The sequence below is a fragment of the Pagrus major genome, chromosome 8, assembly GCF_040436345.1.
Source record: "Pagrus major chromosome 8, Pma_NU_1.0".
In the NCBI taxonomy this organism is placed as follows: Eukaryota; Metazoa; Chordata; class Actinopteri; order Spariformes; family Sparidae; genus Pagrus; species Pagrus major.
This window is the reverse complement of record NC_133222.1, coordinates 19,835,402-19,858,120: the sequence shown is the minus strand read 5'-3', so window position 1 is coordinate 19,858,120 and position 22,719 is coordinate 19,835,402. Positions and strand designations below refer to the sequence as shown.

The 22,719-nt window shown below is 39.0% G+C and overlaps 3 protein-coding genes across 3 annotated transcripts; 2 read left to right on the top strand and 1 right to left on the bottom strand.

The window, feature by feature from the left end:
- The first annotated feature begins 757 nt into the window (after positions 1–757).
- On the top strand, positions 758–9,819 carry LOC141001539 (nucleobindin-2-like). The gene is made up of 13 exons (XM_073472645.1): positions 758–856; positions 1,400–1,534; positions 2,231–2,338; positions 2,439–2,571; positions 3,296–3,399; positions 4,991–5,176; positions 5,318–5,408; positions 5,622–5,680; positions 5,799–5,891; positions 6,415–6,504; positions 6,588–6,758; positions 7,238–7,292; positions 8,211–9,819. The coding sequence occupies exons 2-13, from the start codon at positions 1,400–1,402 to the stop codon at positions 8,312–8,314; spliced, it is 1,329 nt and encodes a 442-aa protein (XP_073328746.1). The 5' UTR covers positions 758–856; the 3' UTR covers positions 8,315–9,819.
- On the bottom strand, positions 9,684–15,301 carry LOC141001540 (uncharacterized). Its single transcript, XM_073472646.1, has 7 exons — positions 15,041–15,301; positions 14,824–14,948; positions 14,670–14,736; positions 13,170–13,323; positions 11,479–11,621; positions 11,252–11,362; positions 9,684–10,216 (listed from the first exon to the last, which is right to left on the bottom strand). The coding sequence occupies exons 1-7, from the start codon at positions 15,191–15,193 to the stop codon at positions 10,037–10,039; spliced, it is 933 nt and encodes a 310-aa protein (XP_073328747.1). The 5' UTR covers positions 15,194–15,301; the 3' UTR covers positions 9,684–10,036.
- A 105-nt stretch (positions 15,302–15,406) lies between these two features.
- LOC141001789 (patatin-like phospholipase domain-containing protein 2) lies at positions 15,407–22,175 on the top strand. The gene is made up of 9 exons (XM_073472960.1): positions 15,407–15,699; positions 16,524–16,756; positions 17,301–17,366; positions 18,598–18,807; positions 19,661–19,721; positions 19,872–20,063; positions 20,234–20,354; positions 21,321–21,428; positions 21,752–22,175. The coding sequence occupies exons 1-9, from the start codon at positions 15,483–15,485 to the stop codon at positions 22,107–22,109; spliced, it is 1,566 nt and encodes a 521-aa protein (XP_073329061.1). The 5' UTR covers positions 15,407–15,482; the 3' UTR covers positions 22,110–22,175.
- Positions 22,176–22,719: the final 544 nt, after the last annotated feature.

Genomic DNA, 22,719 nt, shown 5'->3' with positions numbered 1-22,719 from the left:
CAAATAATCAATACAAAATGAACACTGACATCCTGTGACATGGAAATAAACACATCCTTATGCCTTGTGTATTTTGACTTACACAATAATGGCAACTTTTATACAAATTTCACACAAATGATACAATTTTGTATGTGGTAGATTCGTACCCATTGGTGGAATGAAGCTAAGTACATTTACCTATGTACTGCAATTCAGTACAGTTATGGAGTACTCATATTTTACCTGAGTATTTCTATTGCATGCTACTTTACATTTCAAATTGTGCTACAATCCAGCTGGAAATATTTTTTCTTCATCATTTTTACGTTTTGATACCGCTACTTTTACCCAAATAAAATACTAAATGCTTGCTTATTTATGTTTTATAGGCTACAGGTATGGCTACACTGTACAAGGCACAGTATTCTCCATCTCCTTTCATTTATTTTGCACTGACCATATGCTGTCGTGTACAAACACATAATAAAGTATTGCCATCCAGTTTTAAGCTATGAATAATGTTTCGCTTCCTTGCATCAAACACTAACTCCGCCCTCGTCGGAGGTTGAAGAACGCCACGTACAGTTTGGCTCAACGCACCTTAAGCCACGGTTTGACACTTTGATACGCTTTGACTGACAGCTTGAGCGTCCAATCAGCTCTCAACGCGACTGTTTCACAAAGAAAGTGTACTTTTTCTGTCCAATAGGCACGACCGGGGGCGGGGCGTTGCCATGGTGAACACAACCTTTTTCTGTAGGTTGTGGCCATTAGGAGGCTTGTATAAATGACAGCTGTAAACAAGCTTCAGAGAGGCTCTTTGAGGGAAACTGGACGTTTAAAGCGCGGTTAAGTGTAAAAAGAGGAGCTCAAAGTAAGTGTCCGTTTACAAATAAGTGTTATTCTACATGCGTTATTTACTGTATATGCTGGAGGTTGTTTTTCAGCTTTTCTACATCAGTGGGATAATGAATTAGCTACCATCTTTACTAAACCTTCCTCACTGAACAACCCGTTGTTTAAATGATACCGTTAGCTAATGTGTTTGTCATGAATTGTTACAGGCTCAAAATACTTACTCAAGTTATAAGGCAGAGGAATTGTTTTAAAGTAAGCTCTCTGTGTCTTTATCCATCAACACGTGCACAGTCCTTTGCATGTGCTAAAGAGTTTTGAGAAGACTAACTTGCATAATCTCATAATGTCTCAAGGTGATGTTGTGGCTTGTTCCCCCTTTGCAAAGCTTGAGAAATTACGGGTGTTGCCTTTTGTAAAGATAAAGCACCTGCCCACATTGTACTGGCTAGACACTAGCCGCTATCAGCATTCTGGTACAATTACAAAGCTCTGTGAGAGACGTGTGACGATCAGGTGATATCGCAAATAACTCTTTTCTCTCCTTCATGTACCAAACCAGATGGTGAGGGGTAAAGCCATGGCCCACTGTGGGCTGGTTCTTCTGAGTCTGTGGCTGTGTATCCAGTCAGTGCCTATCGGTGTGGACAAGACCAAAGACAAGCCTCAAGAGGAACTGGAGCCACCACAGAGTGCTGTGAGTCACTTGGACAGTGTCGGGGACAGGGATACAGGGATATTGCAAGTAAATCTGGGTCTTACAGATAATTACACTAAAGGAGGGAACCATATGGGCTTACAGTGTCTCAGACAGGGCTGTTTCTCATGGAGAGGACACTTGCCTGTGGGTATTTGCTCAGAACAAACAAGAGCAACATCAGGGTAAATTATCTGCCTCAATTCTTTTGCAAGTGTTAGGGCTGCAGTAAACGTCGTTTTAGCTAACTTCCTGTCCATTTTGCAGTTAGCAATTCCCTCCCTCCTCTCTACATCACCACACCTGCAAGACTTCTTTCTTTTCTTCGGGGCAGCTCTCTCGTTTTTCATCACTTGGCCTGTTTGGTAATATAAACTGTCACCAGGAGTGCTGGCATTGGTAGGTTTCTCTGTTACGCCATTGCTGGTGTAGGTACCAGAACGGCAGGATCCTGTTCTCTGGTATTCCCTGAGCAGACAGGACTGTCTTTTTATGGAATTCTTCATCCTGAATGCATAAAATGTATTTTCTCTTTTACTGCATGAGCAGAGGGAAGAGAGACATGAGTTACTGACCAAACACTTCATAACAATGATTACTGTTGGAAAATATAGATATTTGACACTTATTTGAATAAGAAAATAACACTTACAGCAGCTTTAATTGACACAAGTGTTTTGCATTTTTGTACATCAGGACACCGGGCTGCACTACGACCGCTACCTCAGGGAAGTCATTGAGTTTCTCGAGAAGGACCCCCACTTTAAAGAAAAGCTAAAAAATGCCAACATGGATGACATCAAGGTCTGTCTGCATACTCACTAAAAACTCCATTATTTTGTAAGCTCTTTGTTGACATAAACACTTTGTACTGAACTGTGGCATGTTGGTTTTCTGCTTGCAGCAAGGTAAACTTGCCAAAGAGCTGGACTTTGTCCACCACAATTTTCGGACTAAGCTGGACGAACTGAAGAGGGAGGAGATGAGCAGGCTACGGATGCTCATCAAAGCCAAACATGACATCCAGGAGGGGAATGGTAAGTGTCCTTTCTTGCTGATGTTTTTCAGAGAAATTTGTGCTTCTTTAAGTTGCACAAGAAGTTTTGTAATAGACCTACACATCAGCAGTCTGGTCATCGACAAAAATAGGATGTGGTTGCTAGACACAGGAACATGATGTATTACAGCAAGCACCTCAGCTAACACTGACTTATAGTGGCCAGTGTGAGCTGCCGAATGAAAGGTTCTATGGAATTGGATTGAGAATATATCAATGTTAATGCATTTGTGGTCGAAGAACAGAAGTACAGGTTGAACTCATAACACAAAACAAAATGGTCGGGGATGTTATGCAAGATAGTGGAAGTTTGAGAAGATGTGTGAAAAATTTTAGTCATGGTGTCATATTAAATATAAACACAGAAATCCCTTGCTCTGTGCTTAGAAATACATTTATAGGTACTTACTCTTACTTAACTCTTTTCCAGGGTAGATTTGAGCTGAAGCTTAAGGAAACAAACTGGTTGTGTGATAGCTACTTCCTGATTTACAGGAAAGAGTAACCATTGAGTTAGTTTACGTAATGACACAATCTCTCAGTTTTGGTGAAGTTAGTCTAAAATAAATAAAATGTCTGTTTCATCTTTGAAGTCCAAAATCCCTGCAAAACTCATTTTCATCTCATTTTCATTCAGCAAAAATTCATCTTCATCTAATTGGTTTATGGTAGAATACAACGTTTCATTATTCCCTTGCTTGCAGGCCGGACGGTGGACCATCAGGCCCTGTTGAAACAGTTTGAGCACCTCAACCATATGAACCAAGACACTTTCGAGGTGGAGGACCTGGACCGTCTCATCAAATCGGTACAGGCAGTGATGACAAAAACATCTTTACACTTTTTTACTGAATTACTTTTTTATGAAGTATTTTTATTTGGCAACAATAGTTGCTTCTCCTCACTGGTTTGAAAGTTGACCATTAAAGAGAAAATTCATCAGGTATGATAGTTGCTTTTTAGAGTAACCCTATTAACTATCATAGCTCATCCAAATGACTAAACATAAAGCACAGCAAAAGTAAAGCAAAGACTCATTACCATCAGCCACCTGGAGCAGAGGGATTGTTCAGTTGTTGAATATGTTAGTCAAGTCTTTTTGACTCATCCATCACTTTATCTGACTGAAGTTTGTGCAAGTAAGAATCTATGGCTCCGACCATGGTTCTGAAATAGTAGCCTAACTGTGCTGTGCATTGATAAATGCATGACGCTTTCCTTGGTGCCGAAGTAGTAGTATATACTATGTCTACTCACGTCTATACTATATTGTTGCACATATACTATAAAGAATTGTGTCACCTTGATCAAAGCGACAAGTAGCAACATGTATTTGCAGATGAGTGAGAGGATCATAGAGACACACTGCTGCCTGTTGTATTTCTATAATATTTCTCCTGTAATATTTCTATGATCATCATTGTTTGTGCTGTTGAAAATACACACCCAGACCAAGCTTGGGCGGTATATGCACGCATCTGTGTTGGTTGGTGGTGTGGGAGAAGGGGGTTCGCCATCCCCCTATTACAAATGAACAAATCACTGAGTAGGAATAACTGTTGTTGCCTGATTTAGGCATATCATTGACTGTTCAAGTAGCAGAAACAGCTGATAATTTGTTTGGTAACAACCTCCCACACATACACAACATGGCAACCACACACAATCATTTAGTCATCTTAGATACAGATTTCAACATTTTTTGGAGTGATTTATATTTTTTTCTTACACCCTTGGATGGATAAGACTTAATAGCTTCTACTGACCATGTTCCACTACACTGTTTGTGTGTGCTGTAGTGCTGCTGCTTATATGTAACTTTTTCACAGTCGTACATATAATCACTGCGAAAAACTGCTTTGCTTCATATAAGTGCTATATAATTAGGATGGATGAGCTGATAGACAATTACAGGTGTGAGCTGTGTTTCTCAGAACTGCTCATTCATTCTTTTCTGCTGGCTCATGTGTCCGCTCAACCAGTCCGGCCTTTCTACGTCATTCACGGCTTTATGTCCTTTTTTGGAGAGGGCTGTTTGCTCAGAAGTACACTCATCAGTTTCGAGAGAGCAACGTCAATAGGGAAGTCGGCTCACAGTAGAGTTTACAATCAAATGCATATACATTTTTTTAAACTCATTTATGTACTATTTATCCCTGGGGAGTGCCGATCAAATGCAATCAATACTGATAAATGAGTGCTTGCTTTGTGCGTGAGACTTTTATTTGTCCCTTAACTGTCCACAAAAGTAAAATTTCCATAGACTGTATACGGAGTATCTGCAGGGCTGTGGATTAACTAATTGCCTGTACATCAATCTAAAACAATAGTGCCAGATTCAGAAAGTTAGTTAACCAGATGTGAATCATCCCTTCTTCACTTTTTGTTTTCATTCGTAGGCGACCAGCGACCTAGAGAACTATGACAAGGGCCACCACGATGAGTTCAAGCGGTATGAGATGATGAAGGAGCACGAGAGGAGGGAACGTCTGAAGAACATGAATGAGGAGGATCGCAAGAGGGAGGAGCAGCACTACGAGGAGTTGAGAAAGAAACATGCCAAGCATCCAAAAGTGAACCACCCTGTAAGACTCCTGCTGTAATGAAGTTCATGAATACAATAAGAGCTTACAACTCATTTAGTAAAGTAGCATTAAGAAGGAGTCAGTTAAGCAAGTTTTATTTAAATGGTCATAGGAGGGTTGTTTGTTTGTGTGTGTGTGCAGGGCAGTGAAGACCAGCTGAAGGAGGTGTGGGAGGAGGCAGATGGTTTGGACCCAGAAGACTTTGATCCCAAGACCTTCTTCAAAATGCATGGTAACCAGATACCATATATTTGTCCAAAGAGCCAAGAATGAGAAATGACATCAGAGGTTTCCACAGTTCTGAATCTTGCATTGAATTGTGATTCTGCGGTCTAGTGACAGACATCTTTTGCCAAAAGTGTTGTGCATAGGTGTATTAAAATGAAAAAACTATCAATGGATTAAATGATCTGATCAATGAATTAAAAATGTATTTGTTTTGCAGACAGCAATGGAGACGGCTTCTTCGATGAGAACGAGCTTGAAGCTCTCTTCACTAAAGAGGTATTTATGTTGATGTATTGACGTCTAAATACCTGGATCTCCTGCATGTTTTAGCATTATGTAATATATAAATGAAGAAGCCTTTGCCGAAAATGTTGTGTCCATTCGTGTCTTCAAGCTGGAGAAGGTGTATAACCCTGACAATGAAGAAGACGACATGGTCGAGATGGAAGAAGAGAGACTGCGAATGAGAGAGCATGTTATGAATGAGGTAAGCCACCCCATTAACAGAACAGATATAAAGGCTCTCTCATTAGTGTTATTATTAAAGAAATGATCAGCCCTCATCAGGCCCCGCAAAGAATCTTTGAATGAAGATTCAGACGTTTTCTATTGGAATTTTTTAGGTTTGAGTATTTAACTCCAAAACATAGTTCCAAGTAAGTCACCCCTCCATGTTTTGCCAAAAGTGGAGCTTTGATATCTAAAATATAATGTTGTAGTTAAAAATCTTCTCTCAGTTGTAGCAAACCAGTTAGTCTGTTTTTTTTAAACTCTGGATTACAGTGCAGAAATGCATTATCTATCCAAGCAGTGCTGAAATCAGAACAGTAGAGTGTCAGATATCACTTGAATTAGATCAAGATTGCTGGGATAAATAATAACTGCGTTAGAGGCAGTGCTTTAGCAGGAAGTTGAAAGGTCGAGGCTTCGTCCTTTCTCCCATGATTAATCTTGAAGACCATTTATTGTCCTTGCCGTTAATTTTAGAAGCTTCATGTGTCGATACGCAGGTGGACACCGATAAAGACAGACTTGTGTCAATGAGCGAGTTTCTGGCAGCTACAAAAAAGGAGGAGTTTTTGGAAAAGGACGAGTGGGAGGTAAGAGCCAGGTTTTATAGAAAAGTCTGTCATTCTACAATTTATTAAATTCTTTACATCCTATAATTCCCTGACCTCTACAGACTTTAGATCAAAACCCCCTTTACACTGAGGAGGAGCTGAGAGAGTATGAACGGCAACTTGCTAACGAAGAGAACGACATCAACCAGAAGTCGGCCGAGCTGCAGAAACAGAGGGAGAAGCTTGAAAAGAAACAGGAAGAACTTAACGCTCAGAAGCTGGGGCTACAGCAGGTGAATTTAAAAAAAAAAACAACAACAATTATTTGCAGGTGAAATACAATTCAGAATCAGATTTTCTTCCCTCAATAAGTCACTTCACAAGTGCAATAACTGGAGAAATAGCCACACAGTAACACAAAGTTCAAATGTTTTTAAATATTTTCTGACAATTTTTTGGCATGTGAAACATTAACTCCCTTTTAACAGCACTAGTAAGCTGCACCCAAATGTTATTGTTTTCTGTAGATTCTGTGCACGTACAATATCTCTTACTGCTGCCAAGTTTGAGATGCAGTGGGCGGGTTAAAGTAAACAAGATTTAGCTATTTTTGTCAAAGCTCAGAGGATATAAAGGCATGTCAGACTGTAACTTAGTGTGTAGTTATGGCACCGTTGTGTTCCTCACAAAATATTTACTTTGATAAACTGAACAGAGGTTCCCACTAACTTTCTGATGCTCTAACATTTTCCATCTTGTTTTCTCTGCTCAGGCGGTAGACGAAATGGAAAGGTTAAAAGCCCAAAACTCAAATGCTGAGGTCAAACGTAAGTATTGCACTGCAATGATTGTTGTTTAAATGAGCATTGACACAGACCACACTTTTACCTTAACACGCACAGTTAAAGGGCTACTCCTGCTATTTAGTATTGCACTCATATAAAGTTGGAGGACTCATAGGAGACAAAAGAGAAGAATCAAAGCAGCAGAGCCCAAGATGACCTGAAAATTAGACTCCATTATCAACTATCTTTCTCTAGAATTGCCTACTTCAGCTTTAAGCTCCAAAAATGCTTGAAGCTACAATTACCATAATGCAACTCAGAATGTCTTTCCTAAGCCTGAACTACTAGACTCTCAGGAGTGGCACCCAGAAAGGCTCGAAAACTGAGCTGCCATCAGTCAAAGTTGCAAATAGGGAGGGGACATTTGAAACAAACAAACCTAGTACTCTAACCTAAAGGCAAAGAACTGATCGATTACCCTCCTGGAACATTATCGAATCCGGTACCTAGTAAGCGAAGGTATCAAATCAATGTAGTGGAGTAAAAAGTACTGCCAAAAAAACAAGCGAGGTGAGAATTACTAAAACACATTAAAAACAAATAAAATGTAAGAATGACCAGTTCAGGAGACAGCCATTCTGGGAAAAAAGGGTTTTAAGAGAGATTTAAAAGAAGAACTGATCTCCTCTGGCAGCTTGTTTCAAAGTTGCGCAGCCCTGAATCAAAAAGCTTGGTCTCCACTTGTTTTAAGCCTCAACTTAGGAATTAGTAACAGTCCTCTGCCGAAGGATCTCAGGCTACATTCAGGCTTTTAGGGGGTTAGTAGGTAAGTAAATGTAATCATTTAAATGTTAAAATCAGTTCTAAAATGTACAGAGTTGCTAAAATAGGCATAAAATAGTCCTCATGATCATGTAAATTCAGCTCATCAGCTTGGTCCAATATGACTCTCTGTTGCAGAGCCGGCAGCTCCTGTAGCTGGAGGTGAATTTGTACCAGGAAACAGTCAACCACTCCCCCCCAGTCACCAGCAGCAAGATGTACCGGTGCCAGGACACTCTTAGTAGACCTCAATACTTTGTGAGGTGTGTGTGTGTGTGTGTGTGTGTGTGTGTGTGTGTGTGTGTGTGTGTGTGTGTGTGTGTGTGTGCCTTTGCCTTGTTCCAATTTTCCCTTATTGTTTAGGATTTTCAAAAAAACACTTGATAAAAATATGCCTAAATATTAAGAGCACATAAAAGAAAATCTGATTTCAGGCTTCAGATTTAGTGCCAGTGCCCATTATGCCCCATTCGGCTGCATAAATCAGACTGGAAATGTGGAGCCACTCCAGGTTTTTTTTGTGAACAATCATCCCTTTTGTTTTTGTCATTTTGATCTTGTATCACAACAAGTGCTCCCATGTTCTCCATGGGAAGTACTTTGTGGTGAAACGGGGAGGGCTTTTAGCCTGATATGTGAATGTTTTGTTTAGTGTACACTGTAGTTCATTGTCACTTATAGAGGAAATACTGATTTATTTCATTGAAGAAAGTTAGTTATTTCTAAAAAAAAAAATGAATGTCAGAAACTTAACTTTAGAGTTTATGTTGTACTACTGACTAATGAATGAAATGGTCCTATTAACAAGCTATTATTGAAGCAGTTTTATGAAGTAATGTATGAATAATATATTCAGCATATTTACTGAGAGGGGCAAACGTGGATCCACGTCCCTTTTTTAATAACTTGCACTTAACCATGTTCATGCTCACATTTCTTTATGGTTTCATTTAACACTGTGAACATGTACACCTACAGTATGTTGGTGTAAAAGGTTTGCTATCAATCAATATTTCAAAATAAGAGTTTATTTTGTCCTTCAACCTGTTACCTGTTTTTATCAAATCTCTTCAGGACTGTAACAGTTACCTCTTCTGCCATCATTTTATTATGTTTCTGCTTTTTCTTTTCTATTGTGCTGTGAAATTCATCTGAGCTTTTTTCTAACCCCCTTTTTTTTAGTTTATATCTACATATATTGAACTTTCTTTCAGTTATATTTCTAACTGTTGCCTCCTTCGTACCAGATGACTGAAGAACACATTTAGTTTACAGATAGTTACAAATTACATATATTATATTTAAATCTTTAAATTTAATATAATGTGCTGGTGTTTAGAGTGACAATCGTATGGATTCTGAAGTGGTTGTATGTGTTGTGTGTGTGGCGCTTGTGAGTGTCTGTGAATGTGTCATTTTTCGCGATAGATTACTTTTAATTTATTTATTCTCTACACCACCGTAAATCAAACTGGAGCAGGTTAAGTTTGACTTTGTCTCTGCCATAGGAAATGGAAAGCCTGAATTTAACTCCAAAAGGAGTCACAGGGTCAGAAATGTCTTTATTATAGATTAATATAACAGATAAGAGATTGAATAAAGATACAAACATAGTTACAGGTTGTTTTTATTTATTTTTTTATGTCCCTTTCAAAAAGCAGTTAAATCCGTCCACCGGCCAACATCCTGAATTCATGAAACTGTTGTACAAGGTTTGAATGTGGACAATAAAGTGAATGTGCTTGCAGTTTTGGGATTTGTTTTGTTTGTCTTTTTATCACATACACATGGCTCACTGATTACCTAACAACAGTCATATTCAAACAAGAATTAAAAGTATAAAAACATTGTGGGGTCTCAAGTAAAATATTCATAATTTTGGTAAAAGTAACTATGATATAACACGATAAAAGACTTTCCAGGCATGTCTTTAAAACTCAGCAGGGCTCCTTAAACAAAATGGTTCAGGTCCGTCTATATGACTCATTCAAGCGTTGGATGAGGTAATCACCGCCTGTAACTGGAGGGTATTTGTTGGAGCCGTCGCAGCAGGTGATCAGAGCCTCATCATCTGGCTGGACAAAGAATGCCACAGACTGTCGTGTGTGGGAGTCTCCAGCAGGGGGCAGCAAAACTCTGTGTACCTACAATAAGGAGTTTGTCATATTATTGATGCTTTTTTGGGGTTACTTAATGAATTCAAAGTGAACTTGACAGTGTTTGTGTTAGTTTAGGTAGGATTGGTATCTTACAGCATTTTTTAATACAATTACTGTTGTTCTCTTGTAGAGATGAATAACATCAATTACCATTAATAACACAAATTTTCGCTGTTAAACACTGCAATTATTGCCTCTGCATCGCAGGCCATATATGCCATTTTTTCAGTGATGAATGAAGTGAAACAAAATGGTAATTTAGCCTCATTATCAGACTGAGCCAGAGTTGAAGGGTAACTCCACCAATTTTGTACATGAAAGTTTGTTTACAGGTCTTGGATATGTGAAAAAGTAGTATAAAGCCTTATGTGGGTCCAGAGGAGCTGCATGTAAACTGATAAATTGCCTCCACTGATGTCACGTAGTGGCTGAGTTGCATTGTGGGTAATGTAGGCATCAGGTTTTGAAAGGAAGCAGGAAAAAGCTGATATGTTTGATGTTGCTGTATCAATTTGTTTTTAAAATGTCCACAATGTATCCTTCAGTGTTACTGTAGTGCAATGCTAGACTGCTTTTCAAAACCTGGTGCCTACATTACCCACAATGCAACTAGCCACTGAGCAACATCACTGGAGGCAGTTTGTCAGATTACATGCAGCTTCCTCTGGAGCCACAAAAGACTTTATATTACTTTTTCACATGTGCAGTAGAACTGAATATCAATTATTCATTGTATTCTGATATAACCTACTTTATTTATTGATGGATTACTGTAAGTTTTTCAGTTATTTTATTATATTTGCAGGGATTGGTAATTCTGCGAGACACCTTGGCTGATCTCATAAAGAGACCGGTCAGACTTTAAATATGTCTAATTAAAAACCATGAACATACTTGTGACCTTTTTATAATCATAATTTGTATATCCCTGTCAAACAAACTCACCAAACTCAAATCCACCAAAGCCTTTTCATCCAGTCATGAGACATACTGTATCAGCAAAACCGCCTCTTCACTCACCACAGAGATGAACTGATCGCTGGTCCAGCGCTGCAGCAGGTCAGCGATATTGATGAGGACCGCTCCGGGGATGCTGGGAGCACAGATGAATTCACCTGAACGACTACGCACCTGTAGGTGAACAGGTGTCAGGTGGATTACATGCCTAAAGATTTCTTTGTGCAGAAGTAGCCCTCAGTTTGTTTTAAATATGGAAAAAGTAGTTTGTAGTTTGTCAGTGGTGTTACCTGCAGACCTTCAGAGCTCTGAAACAACAGGGTGATGGTGCCGTAGTCCGAATGCTCTCCACATCGCAGCTGACCCTCCTTTGCTTTCTCACTGTTTACTGGAGGGTAGTACAGAGACCGCAGTGTTGTGCCATTCTTATCAGCTAGAGGAGACACAACAACACTGTTAAAACTTGACTGGTATATTAGTATCACAGGAGTTTACATTGGGCTTAAGATTCAGTACTATACTGGGAGGTATAGTATTTTTGGCTGTGATATAAGTACAAGAAGGTACTGTAAGGCTTGGCAGTGTGAGGAAATGTTATGTTGTTACAGTGAATATGAGCCTGTGGGTTATATAGAGAGTCTTCCAAGATGAAGATTTGTTGATGGTAGGTTGGTGAATGAACTTTTTAATTTTTTTTTTTTTTTTTTCATCTTTAATGCTGTTGTTTCTTGTATTATCACTAATGTTGTGAGATGACATTTCTATTGCAATGTTTTCTTTAAGGGATCTTGCTTAAAGGCGTAGTTGATTCACTAATCTAGTGTTTATTTTGTCAACAAAAACAAGACAAAAAATGAAAAACAACCTTTTTTTTCATGACTGTTGTACAAATACATCTTTGATAAGACAAATTATGACGAAATGTATGTTTTGACGAGACTGGAAGTAAAATGTTAGTGTTTGGCTATCATTCAAAAAATGAATGATTGTTTCCCATAAGTGCCTCTAGTCTGTCTGTTAGAATACATACAACCAATATACCCCTGTCATTGATTGATGTGTCCAAAATCCCAGGTGAAGCTGTCCCAAAACAACAACATGATGGCTTTTGGAGAAAAGATGGATGCACGCAGAATCACAGCAGCTTCTTCTGGTTTAATGTTTTTACATAAATGTTTTTACATGTCTGATCTTTTATATACGTCTAAGGACTCCTCTGCTACTCTTCCTATTAATGACTTTCTTTCTTTGGGTCTTGTCGGCTGAATGCTGTTGCTGTTGAGAACAATATTCACTCACATGTATGTCAAGTGTGTAATATGAGAGTGAGTTATAGAGAACTTGAATAGATCGAAAAGGAATAGATCTGTGGACACACTTCATGTATAATTCAGCAAAAAGGAAAACACAATGCAATAAAGGGAGACTGAGAGATGACCTGTGCCTACAGATTAAGTAGATAGAACACAAACGACCTGAAGGACAGCTGAAGTTAGCTAACCTTGACTTTAAGTCCTCATGTAGACTAAGCATATTTGCAGATGTTCAATTGGTGTTACTGAACAGTTGACTCTATCAACTTACAGCAAATTTGCTTACAAACCACACTGGCTGAGCCGAGCCTGAAACCAGTTTTTCTTGTGAGAAAAGTTTGCAGTTTGCAGTAGCACAATAATAATGGAGTACAAGTATGAAGTTGCATAAAACTGAAATACTCAAATAAAGTGCAAGTACCAAAATTTTGTTTGTAAGTAAACAGAAGTACGTAAGTAAAAATACTTCCTGACATTATCACTGAATGTGAGACAGGATGTGCCTGAGAAGATGCTCCGAATACCTTATGCAGATAAACAAGGACTGAGTCAGAGTGTTGCCAAATATCAGCTGATCCAGACTCATTGACTGTCCTGAATGACAAGCAGCTTGAACAACAACAGCAAGCTCCACAGTGACAGCAATGAATGTGGTGTTTTGTACATACTTCCCATCAAACGGTGTGCACTCAGGAAAACCTCGGGGTCCAAACCCAAACTGTGAGCCAACACCCTCATCACCCGCAGACTCAGCTCTTTACAGCGCAGGAAGAACGACGTCTGGATCTCCTGGAAGTCTGCTAGAGCGCCTGACGGCCATTTCTACAGCAGGGGAGAAAAGAATTAGAGCCTGACTGATACTGACATTTGAAAGTTAAAAAATGTGATCACAATTTATTAGCCGCTATTTCCTCTTTAACATAAACACATAACGTAATCAAACATTGATAAAGAGTCCTTTGAGTTGGTTTAACAGAATCACAATTAAAATATGGACTAAGTAAACTGAGTGACACTTAAAAATAAACTGATTATAATGAAATAGGGACTCACCTCAACCTCAAACACATCTTTAGCATTTCTGTAAAGCAATTTACTGTTTCAATACTAATATCTGTGATAATCAATATTGGCTGCTAGTATTGGTATTCCAATCAATCAAATGGGCTACAAACAGAACGGAGTAAAACAGTTATAGAATCACTTGTACTTTTACCCTAAAACAGATAAACTGCAGAACAAAGAGGGATCAATCCACTATTGTTATGTGACCAAACAATCAGTCCTCATGCAGGTTTGAGGTAGTATTCAGATCCTTTACCTGAGTAAAAGTACAAATACCACACTATAAAAATTCTGCATTTGAAACCTTACTTGAGTAAAAGTACTTCATGTTTTTTAATGAATGTTACTTGCTGCATTAATGGTCATGTCATCACATTTTGTTGATGTAGACGTTTAAGGTTGAGCTAATTTTAATCACTTTATATACAGGTGGGTAGTTTAATCTATAGCAATGCATCATATTCTATATGATCATCATACATTTGTTGTGTCGCTGTCCTGTGAGAACCACATCTATAAAAAAATTTTAAAAATCGGAAATGAGGAAATATAAAGTTGCCCTATTTATCAAATGTGTAGTTTAGTAAGTACAAAATTTCAGCTGTGATGGAATGTAACCAAGTAGATTTACTCAAGTACTGTTGTAAGTATTTGTTATTTACATGACTATTTCCATTTTCTGCTGCTTTATTCTTCCACTCTTTACATTTTAGAGGCAAATATTCCTACTTTTTACTGCTTTTATTCAATCATTTTAGTTACTCGATACTTTGCAGATTGCAGTATCAGAACTAAAGTACAACATTTTTCAATTTATTTATTTTTATCAACAATCGGATTAAAAATACTGATAATCGTATATGTAAGTATATGCATAGTTTGTTTTTAATTTTACTTTTGATACTTAAGTACATTTAATATCAAATACTTAAGAGTTTTACTCAAGTACTATTTGTATGGGTGACTTTCAGTTCTACCAAAGTAATATTTTAACACAATATGTTAACTTTTACTCAACTTTTGGGCACTTTTTACAACGCTGGCTCTGAGTTAGGTCTGTTGCATAACATTAATAAAGTTAAACATTGAGAGTGAATCATTACTATGTCAGGGTGAAGTGAAGCACTGTTGAATGCCTCCTTTAGATCTCCAGGTCGACGTGGATTCAACCTGAAAAGCAGTTATTCAGAACGTCATTTAGAAAAGTGTAAATTGTGCAGATCAGAAGTGTGTTGTGTTCATTCTCTGATTTCCCACCTCTCAGACTCCAGAGACACCCAGCCGTGGTTCGGATTATTGGCAAAGCTTTTCCTGCTGAAAGGTTGTTTCAGCTCATCTGGCTGCAGGAAGAATTTCTTAGATATGTCCATAACACGATCCACCTGTCCAAACACCACAGGAGAAAAGACGCATTCAACTTTGAGCCCTTAACACAAATCAAAACCCCACATTCTACTTTACTTGCTCTTCTCACCTCCTCCTGAGTGATCCCAGTGCTCTTCAGAAAAACAAAACCAACTTCTGTAAAAGCTGTCTTCAGCTCTTTGCTCAGGTGGCGCATCTGCTCGTCGGTAACATCTTTCTCACTCAGGCTGTATGCACCAAAGTCCACCACCGGGATGCTCATTTTAAGATTTAAAAGTGTATCTGAGGGGAGCTGCAAGCAGAGCTGTAAAATATCTCACACAACATGAGCAGAGCAGGAGTTTAACAGTCAGGCGTTGGGTCTTCATTCGGCTGTCATGTGACATCTCCAGCCAATAGGAAAAGAGATCCTAAAGACACAAAATTGCACAACACTTGATCACCTGCCCACCTTTGGATGATGTTTGCAGTTGATGTGAACGTGGCAGGTCCCATCAGAGATCTCCATAATTTTAATTTTTACATCACAACAAGTTGGGTTCGTTTCTGTGATGGCTTTGTACAGTGTTGACTCTGAGAAGATGATAGATTTGAAGAAAGAGTGGAGCATCTCGTTTGCAGGATGCGGTTTTATGGGGATTTATTATGTTGGTGCCACCAGTTGTATCCTTGAGCGGTTCCCTCGCTTCATACAAGGCGCCTATAAAATCTACGGAGCCTCTGCAGGTTCTTTGATGGCTACTGTTCTTAGTGTTGGAATCCCCCTCGGTGAGTTGTGGGTCCCTTCTCCAGTGACCAAACTTCATTAAAAAATCTGTAATTTTAACGCTACTTTGGAGAATATCAAATATACTATATTTAATGAAACAATATTCAAGATGTCATTTAAATCACTGCATTTTATAATTGAATTCGGCATAGATCTAATGCGCCAAACGGCATTGTACTTTGATAAATCATGTCAATGTCCATACCAATATAAACACCATGGGGAGTATTTTTTAAACATAAATATCATATCATATATTGATTTTGTAATTGCTTATCCAGGTTTTTCCTCTGTTTCTTCCATGACAGATTAATTTTTAATGAGATTCATATCACTGCTTGGACCCATATTAGTCTCTTTATTGACATACCAGAAAGCCACTGTTGACATTTTGATCTGTGAAGTTGTTGATGTGAGTGCATCTGATTGAGACACCTCTGATTTAGTGACTTAGCCAGACGAGCCTTAGTGAAAAAGAACACTAGATAGGTACAAAAAAAATTCATATTGCCAATATTTTTGTCAGATATTATGATTGTGACATGATGGCCTGAGGTTCCGTGCACAGGTTGACACCAAAAATCAGCTCAAGCCCACTGACACTTTTACCCCAATACATGTGGACATACAGTACATGTTTCGGTCAAACTTGGATTCATCCTGTGTCTGAGTTGGGGGGGTCATCCGTAAAAAAATCAATATCCTAATTTGGGTCTCTCCTTAACATAGTGTTATTTTGAAAATATATATATTTCCTGTTAACCTATAATTATAGAAACCCAGTTCAGAAATTCAACTATGTGTTCTGTGTTCCTCTGTGCAGAGAAATGCTGCGCTGATTTGATGTCTATGGCCAAAGAGGCCAGGAAGCACAAACTGGGGCCCCTGCATCCAGCCTTCAACCTGCTGCAGATCGTGAGGGACTCTATGCAGGCGAGCCTTCCAGAAGACGCTCATGTTCGAGCCTCTGGGAAGCTGTGTGTGTCCCTGACCAGAGTGTCTGACAGGAAGAACGTACTAGTGTCGCAGTTTGACAGCAGAGAGGAGCTCATTGAGGTATATTTCACAACTTTCATCCAGTGTCTTCTGTGGTACAAGGTTCATTTATGAGGCGCAAGGTTTATTTATTTATCACCCTACAACACAGGCTTGTCCCTTTATGCTTCACAAAACAATAATAGATAATATATGAATGAACACTAGGTCAGGCCAGGAGACAGTTTAGTGGCATAATTACCAACATGATTAGTAGAGTAGTTAAAAGAAAGAAGTATTATCTCTCTGATAATACAGTTGTAATTTGATCAGTTATGATTAAGATTGTGAAAAGCTGACCAGACAGATTTTTGCACCAGTTTTGCAATGTGGAGGAAATGGAGATGGAACATATGGAGTCAGAACTGGAGGAGTGATTCTGCTGTTTACCGTCATATCTAATGTGTCTATTAACTCCTTATTTGGAAAAAGGGCTTAATAGAAATTTTGCTCCATCAACATTTTTTCTTTTGTAAGAAACCATTTCTCAATTCTTTGTGTTGGTCTAAACTGGAAGTTCATGTTTCTAACGTGACTAATTTGCTGAAACATCTGTCTTTTCCAGGCCCTTATATGCAGCTGTTTTGTGCCTTTCTACTGTGGTGTCATTCCACCCACTTACCGCGGAGTGGTGAGTGAACCAGCAAGCTGCTATACTCGAGCTGGGAATCTTTCTTTTAAGCCCACTCAATCTTTACTCAATCTCTCAGAATGCAGCCCAACTTTATTTAGCACTTGTTAAGGTGAACAGCTTACCGTGAAACCCCATCATCCCCATGCTGAGTCCAAGAGGTAGACATTGAATGTAGCCTCAAAAGTCAAAATTAGGCAAATAGGGGAATGTTTAAGTCTAACTGTACATTATATTATAGTTTCAACACATTATGACTTGAAATCACACTGAGTGACCAGAAAAATAGAAGCAGTCCCACATCCTAAAGGTGTAATAGTAAAAAGTAATCCCTCTCAATCATCACTTATGAGCCACAGCAAGTGTTTTTATTTTCTTATTTTGTTGGTATTTTCTTGGGCAGTGGGTGTGTAGCCTCAAGCCAATAACAGTGCAAGGTCGAGGCTCTATAAAAACTTAGCGACCAGATTAGATCGCTGTGTCATCTCTCTCTTCTTATCGCTGTCTATCATAAAGAGCTGCCTTTAATGTAATGCAATATACAAGCCCTGCAATAAATACTCTCACTCACTCATCGCCGTTGTCACTCTGAGGTGAAACATAGGCCATCAATGGCTTGTATCCATCGTAGACAATTTTGGGGGACCTTCTCGAGTCTACTCCAGGTGTATCCCCCACGTTTTCCTGATGGATTCCATGGCTGTGCCTGTTTGGTTATATTGTCCTAGGACCAGGCTGCTGAGCGAGCCCGGCGGTGGGGCGGCGTGGCTTGAAGAAGAACCTCTGCTGGCTGCGCTGTGGGGCTGCTGGATGTGATGGTGCCTGTGATGAGACAAATTATCTGTAAAACAAGACAGTTATGACATTAGTGTTAAAGATTCTGCAATAAATACCACCTTACAGGAAAATAAAGCAAAATGCAGCAAACTACAGCCTGCAGAACTTCTATAAGTTAATCTACAGCTCATGGACACAGTGCAGTGTCAAGAAGAAAAGTTTCACAAAGTTTTATTTGTACAGGACTGTTGGATTGCACTCTAATATACATCTAATGAATAATTCACATGTTTGAAACTTCATTCTTCCTCAAGATGAACCTGTCAAATTGATTTAGTCATTGCATTATCACAATATCTTGGACAGTGTTCATTAATCTGATCATTTGGGAACATGTGTTTTTGAATAAATTTGTGGTTCTATACATTGATCAACACCCTCCCTCTCCACTCAGCGTTATGTGGACGGTGCCGTCAGTGACAACCTGCCTCGATGCCACCTGAAAAACACAATCACGGTCTCTGCGTACGCCGGTGAGAGCGATCTCTGCCCTCGAACGAGCTCGCTCAACTTCCACGAGGTACGCTTCAACAATGTGAGCATCCAGGTCAACTCAGAGAACATGTACAGAGTGACCAGTACCTTCTTCCCCCCAGAGCCACAGGTGAGACACCGAATATTTGGGACCGATATTCATTTGCAGTAAAACAGAAAATCAACCAGTGATGAGATAAACCAGAGTACAATTTACTCAAGTACTTTTCTTAAGTACAATTTTCAGGTACTTTACTTGAGTATTTCCATTTTCTGCTACTTTAAACCTCCTCTCAACTACATTTATTTGATAAATTAAATCTATTAATTGTGATCTGTTACCAATCAGATACTGTTGTGGGTGAAACATTGTGTGAGAGGAAGCCGCATCAGAGCCAAAGTAGTACATTTTTAAATTAGTTTAATTAATTGGCAATCTGACAGAGAAATAACAGCTACCGATAATCCGAAAATGCTGAATAACGGCCCCATAATCAGCCAGGGCCAATAATCGGTCTACCCCAACTCAAAATGATGATATTAATGGTGATGACTCACAAAGAAGTCTAGTTTGTGCTTTTTTGGTTATGTCGGATATCAGCTCGACAAAGATTAAATTAACATCAGTTTGACCTCATTTCTAAGACTAATATCTGCTCATATATACTTTTAACTAATATCCACACATACAGGCCATCTACAGTATTGTTTCATCTTCTCCTCTCCAAAGAAAATGAAAACATGTTTCCAAAGCTTGTTGAGAGATAAATGGCTCTGAGACCAGTTTAAATTTCTGTTTTATTACATTTTTACTATCTCTTTTCTGCCGTCTGCTGGTCAGAAAGTGATTACTGCAAAGCACACAAAGACTCGGAGGCAAGTCTTCCATTTATTTTGACACCAATGGACAGTGAACACTTGCAATATTGTATAGATTAATAGATGTAGCTTGAATACTCATCAAGCACTTTTGGATTTTACAGGCAATGGCTGAAATCTGCCACAATGGCTACGTAGATGCTCTCCGCTTTCTGCAAGAGAACAGTAAGGAAATCTTGTCTTAAATACTGTTGATATTTATGTTACCAGAAGGTGGAGGGAAAAGGTTTTTATTCTATGAGCCATAGTGGCTGGCAGTGAGTAATCTAGTGCTTCTTATTGCAGAAATCAAATAAATTTGAATGCCTATCACAGATCTGATCAGCAGTGAGTGCCCCATGAGAAGTCTGGAGATAGATGCACCCAAACCAGCCTGTTGTGAGCTGGCGAGGGAGTCAGATGAAGCTGAAGAGTCCAATGAGAACACACAAAAGAAGCCACCTGAGGAAGAACACTGGTGGCTGGATCCACAGCTCATAGAAAAGCTCCCAGTGAACATTAAAAAAGGTGAAGATGGTCTGCGAAGGGCGGCTGACGTGATCAACAGGGAAATCCTCCTTGTTGGGGGAAAAACTTTGATACAAACTGAAGAAACAATAATATTTCAATGAGGACAGTAAATTTAATACAATAAAACTAAATGTGTAATTTTTTTTTTTTTACTGTATTTGTGACAGCGTTGTGTGAGGCCTGTAGAGAGACGCCAAGTGCTGGAGGTCTGTTGTCTCACATGACGGGGTACCTGCCAAAGATTCCCCAACTTCGGCCTGTGCAGTCGGCTCGCTCTCTAGCCCAGAGGTACAATGACCTAACCTTTATTCAACCTGTTAAACCACACCCAAATTATTTCTAATATGTTAGGAGGCATTTCAGTATTTTCCCATGTGATCATCAAATCATTATCCTTGTCGTCTTGATGCTGTTAATTCCTGTCTGGAATTGTTGTTCATACAAGTTACGACAAATTCTTCTTCTTTACTGCAAATACAAGTCAAAGAGTATTTGCAAGAAGTCAGGGGGATCTTGTTTTATGGTACTATGGAATTGTGTCTTGTATTGTTCTGTCTGTAATTCATGTTGAATACTACATGTTGTGTTCTTATTGTACATACAAATATATACTCAAGTAAAGATACCTGAAAAATCAAAAAAGAACAGTGACGAAGTATTTGTACTTCGTTGGTTCCTACCTCTGAGGGACAGGCATTGAAAATTAGCTGAATAAATGCTGTGGTGTTTGACATTGGGTAATGCTACAAACTGTACTTTTCCCTATATGAATAAATAAATATTGAATTAAATAAATAAGATGCATAAATGACATTGGGTTATAAAGGTTTTTTTTTTATCCTAGGGAGTTCAGTATCTTGCAGATAAACATGCCTCATTATTTTTTTTGTTCCTACACTATATTTCAGTTGTCAAATTAACTGTAAGAATGGTAATGGATTACTTTCCCTTTATTGGTGGCTGATTTTACTTTCACCGATTTTGTTTACATCTCCAATTCCAAAACGTTGTGTGTGAAATGAAAATAAAAACAGAATGCAATAATTTACAAATCCTTTTCAACCTGTTTTTAATTGAATGCAATCCAAAGACAAGACCAAATAAGTTTGAGCATCATTATCTTGTCTTTGTACTGTATTCACTTGAATATAGGTCACATATGCATTCTGTTTTTGTTTATGTTTTAAACAGCATCCCAACTCTGTGGAATCAGGGTTTCCACCACTGCTAATTTTTGCTGATTTCTGCTTTAAGGCTTGTGAACTGGATCCCAGACGTACCAACGGACATGAGTTGGCTTTATGGCCTGGCTGGAGGCATATATAACCAAGCTGGGGAGAGCGAGGTGGAAGAATATGACCGGTAAGCAATGTTAGAATCATTTCCTTTCCAGGTCTTCATAAATGTGCAGACTCTTGCAAGTTGCTTCAAGAGCCATCATGCTTTACGTGATCTCAGTTGTTCATTGACCTGAATGCAGACATTTTCTTTAACTTAAGAGTTATGCAGTAGTTAGTTGTGGCCCGTTGGTCACACTAAAAAAAAAATTAAAAAACGGGGTCTCTTGAGAGATTTCCAAAGTGATGGACTAACACAACAACAGTGCTTTTCCTCAAGCCACAACCCCATCATGGCTTAAACTGAACCATCCCTTCATCCCTGTTTCCACACTGTGCTCTTTCCAGTGAGACTCCACTGCGCCGAAGTACAAGTCTACCATCAGGCCTGGACCTGCAGAATCGGAGTGAAGCGGACAGAAACGCTCTCCCATTGACCCCAGAAGCTACTCCCACCTCCAGTCTGACCTTCACCTGGGACACACATAGTGCGATTGACTACAAGTCCCTGACTCCACCCTCTACACCCACCTTAATCCCCATCGTTGGGTTTGGTGAGGCTGCTGCGGAGTCACCAAAAGGTGCAGGGAGCGGCTGGGGTTTGGGCAGAGCTGTGGGGTGGATCAGAAATATTGCATCCGAGCGAACTTCAAACTACATCAAAACAGAAGATTCACAGTCTTCTGCTGCGTCCAAGTCCACATAGATTTAATATTGCACTGAAAGAGGAGAAGAAGAAGAAGTGAAGTGTTGAATAAAGGAATAAAAAATGTTTTGTGTTTTGTGGTGCCACTATCAAATGTCAGTGGGTTCCTTTAAACTATCTGTACAACTGCACTGTGATTTTCCCTGAGGTAAGCTTACATGTATGTCCTGTCCTCTCCTGTTGGAAATGTTCCTTTTGTTCTGAGTCCATTTTAAACTTCACTTACCCATGTTATAATTATTAACAATTGGTCACATTACTGTGTATAATGTAATGTGTACATGATTGCAGTTCCAATCAGCTCATTGAAGCCTTTTATCATCTCTTATTGTTTTGGTGATCTGGCCTGCAATTTAACTGTTTCAGTTCAGTCTCACTGCTCAACAGCAGCAGCAGCAGGAAGCTGTGACAAAAAAGCACTTATAAATCCGATTGTACACCATCTGCACAGCACCAAACAGCAGGCAGACAAAGTTGGCGACTATGTGGTCAACACCATGGAGTAATGGCATCTAAAGAGCCAGATATTATTCTCAGATGGTGGATGAATATGGTACATACTACATTCATCAGGAAGACATAAAACCAACTCTAAATGAACGCTCTGTTT

Excerpts from the sequence above, each read along its gene's own strand:
- LOC141001539 (XM_073472645.1), top strand. The coding sequence starts at position 1,400 with ATGGTGAGGGGTAAAGCCATGGCCCACTGTGGGCTGGTTCTTCTGAGT. Across the intron at positions 2,339-2,438 it reads CCAACATGGATGACATCAAG|CAAGGTAAACTTGCCAAAGA; the intron begins GTCTGTCTGCAT and ends TTCTGCTTGCAG. Across the intron at positions 5,409-5,621 it reads GACCTTCTTCAAAATGCATG|ACAGCAATGGAGACGGCTTC; the intron begins GTAACCAGATAC and ends TTTGTTTTGCAG.
- LOC141001540 (XM_073472646.1), bottom strand. The coding sequence starts at position 15,193 with ATGAGCATCCCGGTGGTGGACTTTGGTGCATACAGCCTGAGTGAGAAA. Across the intron at positions 13,324-14,669 it reads CTTCACTTCACCCTGACATA|AAATGGCCGTCAGGCGCTCT; the intron begins GTAATGATTCAC and ends CCCCTGCTGTAG. Across the intron at positions 11,622-13,169 it reads TGCACACCGTTTGATGGGAA|CTGATAAGAATGGCACAACA; the intron begins GTATGTACAAAA and ends TGTCTCCTCTAG.
- LOC141001789 (XM_073472960.1), top strand. The coding sequence starts at position 15,483 with ATGGCTTTGTACAGTGTTGACTCTGAGAAGATGATAGATTTGAAGAAA. Across the intron at positions 20,064-20,233 it reads CCCAGTGAACATTAAAAAAG|CGTTGTGTGAGGCCTGTAGA; the intron begins GTGAAGATGGTC and ends TATTTGTGACAG. Across the intron at positions 21,429-21,751 it reads GAGGTGGAAGAATATGACCG|TGAGACTCCACTGCGCCGAA; the intron begins GTAAGCAATGTT and ends TGCTCTTTCCAG.